Genomic DNA, 13359 nt, shown 5'->3' with positions numbered 1-13359 from the left:
TCTGTACACATGCCCATATATGCTTGCAGGCCAGCATGAAACTTGCAGGAATTGATTCTCTCCTTCTACCATGTGAGTCCTAAGGATTGACCTCATGTCATTAGACTTGGCAGCAAGTGCTTTTACTTGCTGAGCTATCTTCCTGATTCTTTCATTTCAATCTTAATTACTTAGTTACTAATAATAACTCTCAGATCATAAATCATATCACATAGTAAATTATCTACCTATCATCCATCTATCTGTCTGTCTGTCTATCTAGCTACCTACCTATCATCTATCTGTAGATAGGTTATAAAAAGATAGAAAGAAGCCGGGCGTTGGTGGTGCATGCCTTTAATCCCAGCACTTGAGGCAGAGGTAGGTGGATCTCTGTGAGGTTGAGGTCAGTCTGGTCTACAGAGTGAGTTCCAGAACAGGCTCCAAAGTGACACAGAGAAACCCTGTCTTGAAAAACCAAAATAAGAAAGGAAGGAAGGAAGGAAGGAAGAAAGAAAGAAAGAAAGAAAGAAGAAAAGAAAGAAAGAAAGAAAGGTAGCAAAAGGTTAAGGAGACAAGGAGCTTCAAAAAGGGACCAGAGGCCAAGGCTTGGAAACTGATTCAGATGCCGGAGTTTTGATAAGAATGAGCCCAATTGAGCAGCAGCAGAAGCTGGAGAAGCTGCTGGGTGCTGGCCATTGGCTAGGCACTAGGATCAGGGGTGAGGGAAGTGAAGCAAAGAGCAGACCCAGAAGTGGATAACAATTGTGTAGATGGATGGAAGGTCCAGATGGGCAGACGGACAGCAATTTGAGTCGGCCACCTCAGATGTGGGGTCCAGGTCGGGCTGAAGCTCCCAGGAGAGTGGAGCGCTCTTTGCCCGCCTGTTCCCTGATGCACACACGGGGCGATCAGATGGCAGGTGAGGGGGTGCCGTTGCCTTTGTGGTGCTATTTGTTCTCCTCTTTCCTGGGTCCCGATGAGAGTCACATAGTTCTCTTAGTCTGGTGTGCACAGTAAGTTTTGGGGCTTGGTTTTCTTGATGTTTTAGCGCACACATTTGTCCCTGAAACCTCACACAGATAAGTTTATAGAGAACATTCTGCTCCCAGGAATAAGTCATTTATTGGTCTCTGCCATGTGGGTGGTACCAGACAGATGGTGCTGTTCACATGTCCACTCAGGTGCAGTCAGCCCACACCGTCAAAATAGAGTCAACTGCTGCTTGGAAGATGGCATCTCTCAGGACAAGGCACAGTTTGGAAAAAAAATCACTGTTCTATAGAATTTAGAGTCTTTGGGCAGGGCACAGCCTGATCCCCATGCAATCCTCGCTTAAAGTCATATTTTGGGCTGAGGACATTGTTCAGTTGGTAAGACGCTTGCAGTACAATCCTGAAGACCTGAATTCAGATCCCTAGCCCCTATATAAAGGCTGGGTATGGAGATGTGTATCTGTAACCCTAGCAGGGGCAAATGGGGTAGGTGGAGACAGGTGGATCCCTGTGGCTTGCTGGCCAGCCAATCTAGCCGAAATAGTAAGCTTTAGGTGCAGTGAAAGATTCTGTCTCAGAAAGCATGGTGGAGAGTAGTAAAAGAAGACACCCGAAGGCAACAGCCCCTCCCTCTCTCTCACACATGCACACACACACACACAAAGTTGTTTGTTTGTTTTTGCTCTTCACTCTTTGGAAACCTACCACCCAGCTCCCAAATAAATTCATGGAGGCTTATTCTTTATTATGAATGCCTGGCCTTAGTTTGGCTTATTTCTAGCCAGCTTTTCTTAACTTAAATTATCCCATCTACTTTTTGTCTCCAGGCTTTCTTTCTCTTATTCTGTATCTTTCTTTGTTTCTTACCCCATGGCTGGCCGTGTGGCTGGGTTGCTGGTCCCTGGTGGCCTCTCCTTCTCCTTTTCTCTCTCCTCACTCTTCTTCTCTTCTATTTATTCTTTCTACATGCCAGCCCTGCTCATTTCTCTATCCTGCCTAGCTACTGCCCATTCAGCTCTTTATTAGACCAATCAGGCATTTTTGACAGGCAAAGTAGCACAACTTTACAGAGTTAAACAAATGCAACATAAAAGAATGTAACACATTCTTGTATCATTAAACAAATATTCCACAGCATAAACAAATGTAACATCTTAAACAAATATTCCATAACACACATACATGTACACATACTCTCAGAGAATAAAAAATAAAAACATAAAGAAGCATATTTTGAGGTGGCATATTTTAGTGTCTTAAAACCTCTAGCTACATAATAACTAGTAAGCCATTTTATAGGAGAGGGATCACTCAGAGTCAGGTAGGGGGTACATACCCACAATCTCAGCACCTCCGGGTGGAGGCAGGAGGGATTCTGTGAGTTCAAAACCATCCTGTCCTGTGAGTTCCAGGTCAGCCAAATTGATATAGCTAGATAGTTTCAAAAACAAACAAACAAACAAAACCCCAAAACCAAATAAATAAAAAACAAAGAGATAAGGGTAAAGAAGAGGAAGAGGCTGGGTGGTGGTGGTGCACACCTTTAACCCCAGCACTTGGAAGGCAGAGGCAGGTGGATCTCTGTGAGTTCAAGACCAGCCTGGTCTACAAGAGCTAGTTCCAGAACAGGTAGGGCTGTTACACAGAGAAACTCTGTCTAGAAAAATAAAAAAAGAGGAGTGTAGCTGTAACGGTAAACGGCACACTTGTTGAGGGTATAGGTAACTGTTTATTGTAGAAATTACTTACAAGAGAAAACGGGCAACCCAGATGAGTTAAGTAGCTTTCCACCACCGAACGGGAAGCCGAAAAGGAGTCCGGCTCTGCTGTACAGTCTTTTATAAGAACCTCCGTACATGCCTCTAGCCACGCCCAAAAGTGGGCCTGGCTAGCAGCATAGTTCACCGTCCTTTCATTACCTCATCCGTATGCGCCTCTAGCGCACCACATGGCTAATGGCGCAGTCCTAAGTCTCCTCCTACAGAGGAGGAGCAGAAGGAGTGGGAGAGGAGGAAGGATTACTCATGCTATGGGGTAAGTGCCTTTGGCTGCACAGGTTGTATTCTGTGCAAACAGAGTTGGACATGCCATTTGAATACAATGTGGTGTCTGTCATTGGAGCTGGGACAGTGCACATTTGTACACTCAGATGGTCCAGCTGTAGCATCACTGGGATAAAGGAATACCCAATCTTGGTGGACTGAAGAGATGGTTCAGTGGTTAACAGCACTTGTTCTTTTTTGTTTGTTTTGTTCTTTTTTGAGGCAGGGTTTCTCTGTGTAGATAGCTCTGGCTCCCCTAGAACTCTCTTTGGAGACCAGGTTGGGCTTGAACTCAGAGATCCACCTGCCTCTCTCTCTGCCTCCTACATGCTGTGATAAAAGGCATATAACACCATACCTGGATTACACTTATTCTTGCAAGAGGATCTGGATTAGTTTTCTCGAAACCACATGTTGGCTCACAGCTATAGTCCATATCTCCAGTTCCAGGGGACTTGACCTCCCTGGACACCAGGCACACATATAGTGCACAGACATACATGTGAGCAAAACACTCATAAACATAAAATAGAATTGACAAATCTAAGGCATACACTTTGTTTAAGATAAAGGATTAGTTTTAGCATTTGTATAATAGTTTCCTTTTTTGTATTTGTAATACTAGTGATCTGTGGAAGAATTTTTTCCATTGGTCTTGGTGTTATCTCTCATTTCATTCATCTCAGGGTCTTTATCAACTATGTAACCAACCAGGCATCTAGTTGACACTATGTCAAACCTATGGTATATTTGAACACTTTATAACCTTTTGTTTGGCTTTGGAGACAGACTCTGTTATATAGCTTGCACTGGTGGGGAGTAGTGATCCTCTGTTTCAGCTCTTCAAATACTGGGATTACAGATGTGTGCCAATGCGCCAGTACCAGTACAGCTGCCCAGGGAATGACTTTTGGGCAACAACCAAACCATAGCAACAGCCATGCCAGTTTGTTTGGTAACATCCATGGCTATGCTTGTGACCCAGTGATGACAGAATCTCTGTGATAGCCAGTTTATGGTCCACAGAGCCAGAAGTATTTACTACTTGTCCCTTTACATAAAGGGTTGCTAAATTCTGTGCTAAACTAGGCAAGCACACTTATGACTTGGTGTGCTCTCCCCTTCCCCATCACAACAAAGCCCGTTTCTCAGTTGGAACTCTGTCTCTCCAGTTCTTACTTAGTTATCCCACCTGATCACATAATTTCCTTCACTATTCCTCAGCTCAACAGTACTGCAATTAAGTAGTACTGTGTGTGTATATTGTTGAGTATTAAATCCTTGCTTATATTACACAAGCACTCTATTACTGAGCTGTAGCCTTAGCTCCAACTTGGAATGTTTACATTAAAAATAATCTTAAATGTGTGTTTACTAAGCTGGGCATGGTGGTACACGATTTATTTCCAGTACTAAGGAGGCAGAGGCAGGTAGATATCTGTGAGTTTGAGGAGAGCCTGGTCTACAAAGTGAATACCAAGACAGCCAGAGATACACAGGGACACACAGAGAAACCCTGTGTCAAATAACAAACAAATAAACAAGTGTGTTTACTATCTACTCTATTTCACTGTAAGACCCAAAGGTTAGCCCATCAATGTCCTGTATTTCTTTGCATGAGCTGAGCAATGTTCACGTTTTTAAGTCAGGTAGATCTGAATCTTCCCTTTGGCCCTATCCATCCCGAAATGAACAAGTGCCATGAATCTCTTGAATCTCGTCATCTGCCGAGCATATTTGTTATGAGGATTAGAGAGATGGTGTATGTTAGCTTCCAAGACAGCATCGGTCACCAGTGGCTGACCTCTGTATTTGGAATGTGAAGAAATTACCCTTGCCCTTTAACAAAAGCCATGGTGAGGCAGTGTGACTGAAAAAAAACCCCTCGGCCAGGAGGAATGAAACTGCAGGACTCGGGAAGTCCTGGAAGACTAGCTGCAGCAGCTAAGGTCTCAAGTGAGATGCTACACTAACAAGGCTTGGACACATGGGACAGACACTTGGCTGCTTAGAGAGCTGAGTGCCTCCTGAGCCAAGCGTCCTGTGTATGTGGGAGACAAAGACCACATCTATTCCAGAGAGTTTTACCTAAATTCCAGGGGGAGAGCAATGCCAACATGAGCTACGCTCCCCTTTCTCCATCATGTCTCCTTTCTCTCCTAGGATGGATGCGTCAGCAAGTCACATAAAGAGTATTGCTCATGGAATGCATGACTGTGGCTCTCAGGGGAAATAAATTTCTAAGTGCAGCAACCTAAAATTAATAATTTTCTTAGGGAAGTTGTTTTGACAACATCTGGAGATGAAGCCCAGTGCAATTTTCACCGCCTTGGGTTACCCTCCCTGTTTGCTTGGCATGTACCAGGCACGGATCTGCCGGTCAAGAACACAGCCTACTACTCCTTTCTCCTCTTTCTCCTGCAGTCTCTGGTCAGTTGGAGGCCTCATACGGCAGTGACCTGGGGCGCTCTGGTGGCTTCTTCCTCTCAGGCTTGGTTTGATGTCATTGGAAAGTCAGGGAGGGAGAGAGAAAAAAGTTTTACAGTTTTCAGTTCAGACACTCACTGAATTAAGCCAATAATCTCGACTTGTGTATTAAAAGCTTGGGGAGAGCCAGGCAGTGGTGGTGCATGCCTTCAATCCCAGCACTCAGAAGACAGAAGCAGGTGGATCTCTGTGAGTTTGAGGCCAGCCTGGTATACAAAGCAAGTTCCAGGACAACTAGAGCTATTACACACAGAAGCCCTGTCTTGCAAAACCAAAGAGATAGAGAGACCAAAATATTTGTTACTCAAAACACTAGGGTTGAGGCTACCAATAAAAGAGTTGGGAGGGGGCATTAGAAGTGAGAGATCAATTTTCTTTGGCTATTGAGAGCAATTCCTGTGAGAAAGGTCATTATTTATAGTATGCTATTATCTGGGTTCCCATGCAAGCAGTACACAGATATTAAGGGAGAAATAAGAGATGAAGACTAGCAACTCCTCCTCCATAGAAAGCCTTCGCGGTGATGGCAGTTGCTGCCATATGTGACAGGACAGACATATGCTTTTTTATCCCTTCTTACTCATAAATTTAGACAAAGTGACCTGATTTCTATTTTCCACTGATGATATGTGTTTTTAAATTTCAAGCCAGACTTTTCCTCCCTCCTTATATAAGACACATGGAAGGACGTTGTGTTTGTCTGGTTCACTGCGGCAAATAACATTTAAGGTTTGTCTTTCTGGGTTTGACGCGCTGTTCAGGGGTAATGAGTGCATGCCCCATGTGCTCAAGGCACTGGCTCTGGTTCCCAGCACCGAAGAGGAAAGGGAAAAATAAAAGAGAAAGGGAGCAAGCAGCCCAGCAGACCTGTCAGCATAGCATGTTACTAAGTGTGTCCTCTCTCAGCTCATAAAATAATTATCCAATGCTAATACTTAGATATAGGGAGCTATATAGGAGCTTGGATGCAAAAAGACCCAGAGTGAAAATATGTATGTAGACATTATTCAAATGTAATATTTATTTATTTTTTATGTGCATTGTGCTTGTCTGCACATATGTCTGTGTGAGGCTATCAGATCTTGGAGTTACATGCAGTTGTGAGCTGCCATGTGGGTGCTGGGAATTGAACCCGGGTCCTCTAGAAGAGTAGTCAGTGCTCTTAACCTCTGAGCCATCTCTCCAGCCCTCAAATTTAATTTAAAAATTATTTTGTGTGTATGTGTGTTTTCCCTGCATGTATGTCTATGTTCCATGTGCCTGCAGTGCCCTTAGAGACTAAAAGAGGAGTCAGATCTTCTGGAACTGGAGTTATAGATGTTTCTATCGTGTGGATGCTGGGGATTGAATCTGGGTCCCTTGACAGAGCAGCCAGGGTCTTTAACAGCTGAGCCATCTCTTCCTCTCCATAGAATCTTTCTTTCTTTCTTTCTTTCTTTCTTTCTTTCTCTCTCTCTCTCTCTCTCTCTCTCTCTCTCTCTCTCTCTCTGTTTATCTATCTCTCTCCTTCTTTTTCTTTTTTTCTGGTTTTTTGAGACAGGGTTCCTCTGTATTGCTTTGGATGCTGTCCTGGAACTCATTCTGTAGACCAGACTGGCCACGAACTCACAGAGTTCCACTTGCCTCTGCCTCCAGAGTACTGGGATTAAAGGAGTGAGCTGCCACTGTCCCAAAAAATGTTATTTGATTATCATGCACTCCTATGCATGGAAATCTTAGCATAATTCAAAACAGCTATGTTTTAAAAATATAACTAACACATAAAGATATATATATATATAGACTTCAAAATTAGAGGCTAAGATAGCCCTATTATTATAACCAACTGCAGAGTACTAACTTGGAAAGACAATTAAAAAAACCAACTCATGCGTTAACGAGTGAAGGATTCTCCCCTATCTCCCTTCCGTGTTAAATGTGTGCTTAGAAATGATTCTAGGTGACTGGATGTGATAAAAAAAAGAAACAGCCCCCAAACTGCCTGTTATGCAGTTGTACTGTTCATTTGTTGTAGAAAATGGAAGGTCTGTGTTAATCCCACTGGTCAAGAATAAGACCACCATTGTAGGCATTTTGGTTGGATCGGGATGGACAGGTTTTCCAGAAAATGGCCTCCAGTCACAGTTTTCAGGGGCTTAAACTGTTTCCCATCAGGTCCATTAAAAGGCAAGCATACATCCTGATGTATTTTCCTGCTTATGAACCTCCCACCCTCATGTGGTCAAGCACATCCGGTGCAGATGGGTCAAACTTGTCTAGAGGAGTGAAAACATGTGCCTTGCTATCTACCATAAACTATAGCCTCCAGTATTTCAGGAACTGTCTGTCCTTGGGCAAGGGTCTTGCACAGCAGAGGCATTTTTTTTTCATGGATCTCTTAAGCACAGTAATTAAGACGTAAAACATAACTTTGGCTCTCACACCTGAGAGACACTCTTGTCTCCACAAAGCTTATCATTTAAACTGTCATAATGGTTAAGGCTGGCTTAATGGGCTTGCTTTCCAGCTTCTCCTTCATCAGCTCAGGGTCAGTGGGTAAACAGCGAATCCTCACACACAATTTCCTCATTTGTGAAATACCGCTCTAGTAAGTCCTCCACCCAAGTGCTTAGCGCCTTTCAGTTCTGTGAGGCCAGCTCTTTCTTGTCATGGCCTCAACACACACACACACACACACACACACACACACACACACACACACACACACAAACACACACACACGTTCCTGCTATCTGGATAAAATCCTCGTTTTTTGACTTTCATACCACTTCCTCAGAGAATTGTGTTTCAGATAATATGTATCAACACAAGATCTACTAATAGGCCACATACGTTAGGCTTTATTATAAATAACCCAGACTAAGATTTTGGGACATAATTTTTTTTCTATAAAGGGTCAGGCGGTGCATTCTTCAGAGTTTGCCGGCCACCCAAGACGCTGTGTAACAATAAAACTTCATTTGAGGTATTTAAAAATGAACCTAATTTGTGTCCTCGAATTTACAAACATCCTAAGGGTCTTGACAGGCGGGAGGAGGCCCCAGCTCGAGGGCTGGCTGGCGTCAGTCTGAGGATGGAAGCTAGGAGGTGAATGGCTAGGACCCTCGACCCTGCGGGACTCGGAGAGGGCCGGGCGGGGGTCAGGGGCGCGGCCCGGCGGGGCGGGGCGCGGAGGGGGCGGGGCGGGGCGCGGAGGGGGCGGGGCGGCGGCGCAGCGTCGTCGTCGTCGTCGTCGTCCCCGCCTCCTCCCCAGGGGCCGCGGCGGACCCACGGCGGCGGCGCTCAGTGCCCGAGGAGAGCGTCCCGGTGCTGGCTGCGAGCGTCCGCACGGCGCGGCGCGGCGCGTACCTCTCGCCCTCCCGACGACCCTCGGCCGCGGCGCCCGCGTCCCTTCAGCCCGCCCGTTCGCCGTCCTTCCCTGAGGCCCGCTGCGCCATGGCGTTGGCGTTGGCGGCGCTGGCGGCCGTGGAGCCGGCCTGCGGCACCGGGTACCAGCAGGTGAGCGGCCCTGGGCCGGGCCCGCCCCGCCCTCCGCCGGCCACTCGACGCCAGGGCTTTGCAGGCCGCGCCGGGCCCGGGCCGGACCTCGGGGCCTGGGCCCGTCGCCTTAACCTTGCTTCCCAGGTCGGGCGGGGCCCGGAGGCCGGACTCGTGGCGCTCTGGGGGCGCCGACCCGGAGGAGGCATCCGTTCTTCGCTCGGCGTTGGTTTGATGTCATTGGAAAATCGGGGGTGGGGGGGGGAACAAAAATGAAGCCGAAAAGGTAAAGGAAATGGGTTCCGAAGAAAAGATCATATCGCCTGTGCCGCCGCCGGCTGTCCGCAGCGAGGTGCGATTACTCAGGGCTCCAGAGCCTCGTTTCTGCCCAAACCCATCCCCCTCGTTCCCCTTTGAGACTCGAGTCAAAAACCGAAGCGAGGGATGAGCCCGCAGCTTTCGATCGATCTGGAGGAAGAGGCCCTAAAATGTAGGGCTACGGTGAGGCTGCAGGGCGTGTGCCCGGGTGTATTTTGCACGCTTGGAAATGACGTTGTAAGAGATTTAATAGCGTATCTAGGGAGGAAATATATCCAGATGATTGGGTCATTATCTGCTGTGTGATTCTGTAAATTGAGGCCCCAGGGAAAAGAGATATTTTTCTCTCCCGGTCTGGGTTTTCTCGGGAATTTAGAGACTTGGGGGGGAAGGGGGAATTAGATTAATCTAAAACATCTCGTAATTGTGGGAATTGGGCCAGAGAGTTGTTGACTGAACCGCGGGCAACTGCTTCTGTTGTATCAAATTTTAAATGTTTTCAGTCAAACTTGCATACAAAACTGTCGATCCTGCTTTTTCGGCATAAAATGGCGTGGTTTAAGTGATCTACGTTATCTACGTTGTAGAAATAAAACCAGTACGATTAAAGCGTGTTGTAGATTAACCCTGGCGCGGTCGGTTACTGGTTTGTTTTGCCGTCTTGAGAGGTGTGTTGTAATCCGCCCTCCTTCCCGCCCCCGCCCCCTTCCCGCCCCCGCCCGGACTCCTGAAATTACTAGTTAAGGATTTAGCCTCTTGGTCTAATAAACACCCCCAAATTGTGGCGATGCAGTCTAATCTTTATGTCTTCATAGTCTTTATCCTATGACCTTGGATGAGACTCCGGGTGCTTCCCTGCCTTAATAAATTCTAGGCACAGTCTTTCATCAACTTGTTCACAAATCCCCTGAACCTTATAATGTCAATCTTTTCAACCCGATTTGGATAGGCGAACAAACAGAAGAGCTGTTGGATTTTCTTTGTACTGCCATCTTACTGAGCTATGGGGTAATGCTGGTTTACTGCTAGAATACAGGAAATTTGTCAGTATTAAAATTATGCTTTTGTTGGCTTAATGTGTTTAGTGGCTTTTTGATTATGCAGAATTTAGATATGGGCCATCTTTATATCATTACTCTAAATGTAAGTATTTTGCTGGGTGTGGTGGCTCATGTCTACAATCCTAGCAGTTGGGAGACAGAGGCAGGAAAATCAAAAAGTTGAAGGCCAACCTGGACTGCTAACCTAGTTGCAAGCAGCCTGAGGTACAGGAAGACCCTGCCTCAACAACCACAAAATAAGTTGGAAGAAATAATCTTTAATAAAACATGAAAAAATCTACATAGAAAAAAGCATGAAATATGAAAGAACAGTCAAGGCCAGCAGAAATCTGTTCCCATAGATAAGCAAAGTTAATGCATGGGTACGTATTTGTGTGGATTAGAGCTATGTAGAAATAAAACAGTGTGGTCACGGTGCATGGAGCGATAGTGCTGAATTACTGTACACCAGTCACAGTAGAACTCACTTTAAATCCATCTTCATTTAGCCTAGCAGTGGTGGCACACACCTTTACTCCCAGCACTCAGGAGGCAGAGGCAGGCGGATCTCCGTGAGTTTTGGAGACCAGCCTGGTCTACAAAGTGAGTTCCAGGATATCCGAGGACTGGTGCACAGAGAAACCCTGTCTGAACAAAACAAAAAACAAATCAAAAAGCCCGTCTTCAATGAGCCCTTACACCTTTGTGGGTCAACAAAGTTTGTTCTCCTTTTATAGATGACATTTAACATTTTTTTAGTTTTTTGAGACAGGGTTTCTATGTGTAGCTTTGGAGCCTATCCTGGAACTAGATCTTGTAAGCCAAGTTGGTCTGGCACTTCACAGAGATCCGCCTGCCTCTGCCTCCCAAGTGCTGTGATTAAAGGTGTGTGCCAAGACTGCCCAGTTTATAGATGACATTTTATACAAGTCAAGTCTCTCAGGATTTCAGTGACTTGTTAAGTTCACAAAACTGCTAAATTGTGGTTACAAGAGAATTCATATACTTATGTAAAAGAGTTACAGCCCTAAGACAGGCTTTGCCCATTAGCAGATACATATGTTACATGTACATTGTGTGCTCTCGCATGTCATATAGCACATCTTTATACATCCATGCAGCTCCATCGGCTTCTAATCATACTTGGATGTGTTCATGGTCTCAGACATGTGGATTCACTTTCATGTGTGTGGGCTTGCACATATTATGTACACAGTTATTAATAAAATTGGATTTTTATATCCTGGTTTTCTTTTTTGAGTGGGGGGGAACGTTGAGACAGGGTTTCTCTGCGACCATGAAGGCTGTCCTGGAATTCGCTCTTGTAGACCAAGCTGGTTGCAAACTCACAGAGATCCGCCTGCCTCTGCCTCCTGAGTGCTGGGATTAAAGGCGTGCACCACCACCGCCCGGCTTTTCTTTTTTAAAGAGAGTAGTGCCTATGTATAACCTAGGGCCTTACACTTTGTAGGTAAGCCCTGTACCATTGCACTGTATTTCTAGCCCCTCAATCAGCCATTTTTAATGCCTGTATGGCATGTAATTGCATGGCTGAGCCATAACTTAATTACCAACAACTAGTCTCCAAGAATATTTATAATTTTTTCATTCATTGAAGTTTGTTTTCCACACACCTGTAACTGTTCCTTTGTAGTGTGTGATCAGAGACTATACATATTTAAAAGGCTTTTGAATTATAGAAAGCTGGTGAATTGTCCAGGCCACTTGATAGGAACATACCACTCTTTAGGCTGTCACAAAAGACTGTTCTGACTTCTTTTGATCTAGTTAAGCTAACTGAGGCGGTCCTCCAGCTAAGTGACTCTAAAGGAGAGCTTTTGTGATTCATTCAGAAATGCTGACACTGCTTGTTTCCCTTGCTTTAATGGGATATTATTAATGCACATTTGTACACAACTCATTTATAGTGACAATTTATAGATAGGCTGGACTCAGTTTCCCTGTAGTATGATCCCTCCCCCCATTTTTGCAGTTTTAGAACTGAGACTATCCAAATATATGGAACAGTGTTTCAGAAAGGTATAGGTGGGTTAATCCCAGCTGTGGCTATCTCAGAGAGGACATTAATTGCTGGTCATCCATTTTCCTCATTGCAATAGATCTTTGCATCTATATCATCAATTTTGCCACCTCATGCCAGATATCTTAAGATATTTGGATTTGAGCCGGGTGGTGGTGTTGCATGCCTTGATTCCCAGTGCTCAGGAGGTCGAGGCAGGTGAATCTCTGTAAATTTAAGGTCAGTCTACTCTACAGAGCAAGTTCCAGGACAACCAGGGCAGTTACACAGAGAAACCCTGTTTCAAAAAAACAAAAAATTTTGGATTTGAATCCTGTGTAAATGACAGTGCTTCATTGTACTTAACGAAACAAACCTTGTTGCCTGCTGAGAAAGTTGTCTGTTTGCAGTCCTCCCCAGTAAATTTGTGCAGCATTCAGATGACATCATTAGCCAGGTATAGGCATGAGAGCGTTTGGGTTAAGTTGCTTGAGTATTCTGGAGGGCATTTTGGTGGATTAGGGAAAGATGTCACCTTTGTAGCAGGTGAAACCATATTTGTGGTGAAGTTGGGTTCTTGGAAGAAGGCCTAGTAGTGCTCATGTGGTTGTTTTTTACACATTTGTTCAGAAGTTTTATAAGTTATAGTTACATCTTAGGTTATCTCTTTGGAGTCTTGTCGTTCTAAAGGATTATTTGTTGTGTTTGTGGCCAAATGGTTAGTCATCAAAGAAAACTTAGTAGGCCGGGTGTTAGTGGCGCACACCTTTAATCCCAGCACTTGGGAGGCAGAGGCAGGCGGATCTCTGTGAGTTCAAGACCAGCCTGGACTACCAAGTGAGTTCCAGGACAGCCTCCAAAGCCACAGAGAAACCCTATCTCGAAAAAACCAAAAAAAAAAAAACTTAGTAGAAGTCCTTGAAGAGGGACACGGTGGTTGGTGCACTCTTGTGATTTCAGTGCTCCAGAGCTGAGGCAGGAGGATTGTGACCTCTAGGGCT

General features: G+C 45.1%; 1 protein-coding gene across 5 annotated transcripts in view; it reads left to right on the top strand.

The window, feature by feature from the left end:
- The first annotated feature begins 8750 nt into the window (after nt 1-8750).
- Ndfip1 (Nedd4 family interacting protein 1) overlaps nt 8751-13359 on the top strand; it is a 44015-nt gene continuing 39406 nt past the window's right edge. For 2 of the 5 annotated variants that reach the window (XM_040741886.1, XM_040741885.1), the window contains exon 1: nt 9261-9332. In XM_040741886.1, coding sequence (XP_040597820.1) covers nt 9276-9332 — 57 coding nt within the window. In that variant the 5' untranslated portion in view covers nt 9261-9275. Of the gene's footprint in view, nt 9002-9260; nt 9333-13359 lie in introns of those variants that run through there. The other 3 variants (XM_021226658.2, XM_040741887.1, XM_040741884.1) reach the window with 3 other exon arrangements.

The sequence above is a fragment of the Mesocricetus auratus genome, unplaced genomic scaffold (genome assembly GCF_017639785.1).
Source record: "Mesocricetus auratus isolate SY011 unplaced genomic scaffold, BCM_Maur_2.0 Super-Scaffold_6730, whole genome shotgun sequence".
Classification (NCBI taxonomy): domain Eukaryota; kingdom Metazoa; phylum Chordata; class Mammalia; order Rodentia; family Cricetidae; genus Mesocricetus; species Mesocricetus auratus.
Note: the sequence above shows the minus strand (reverse complement) of the source record. Positions and strands in the feature narration are given on the sequence as shown.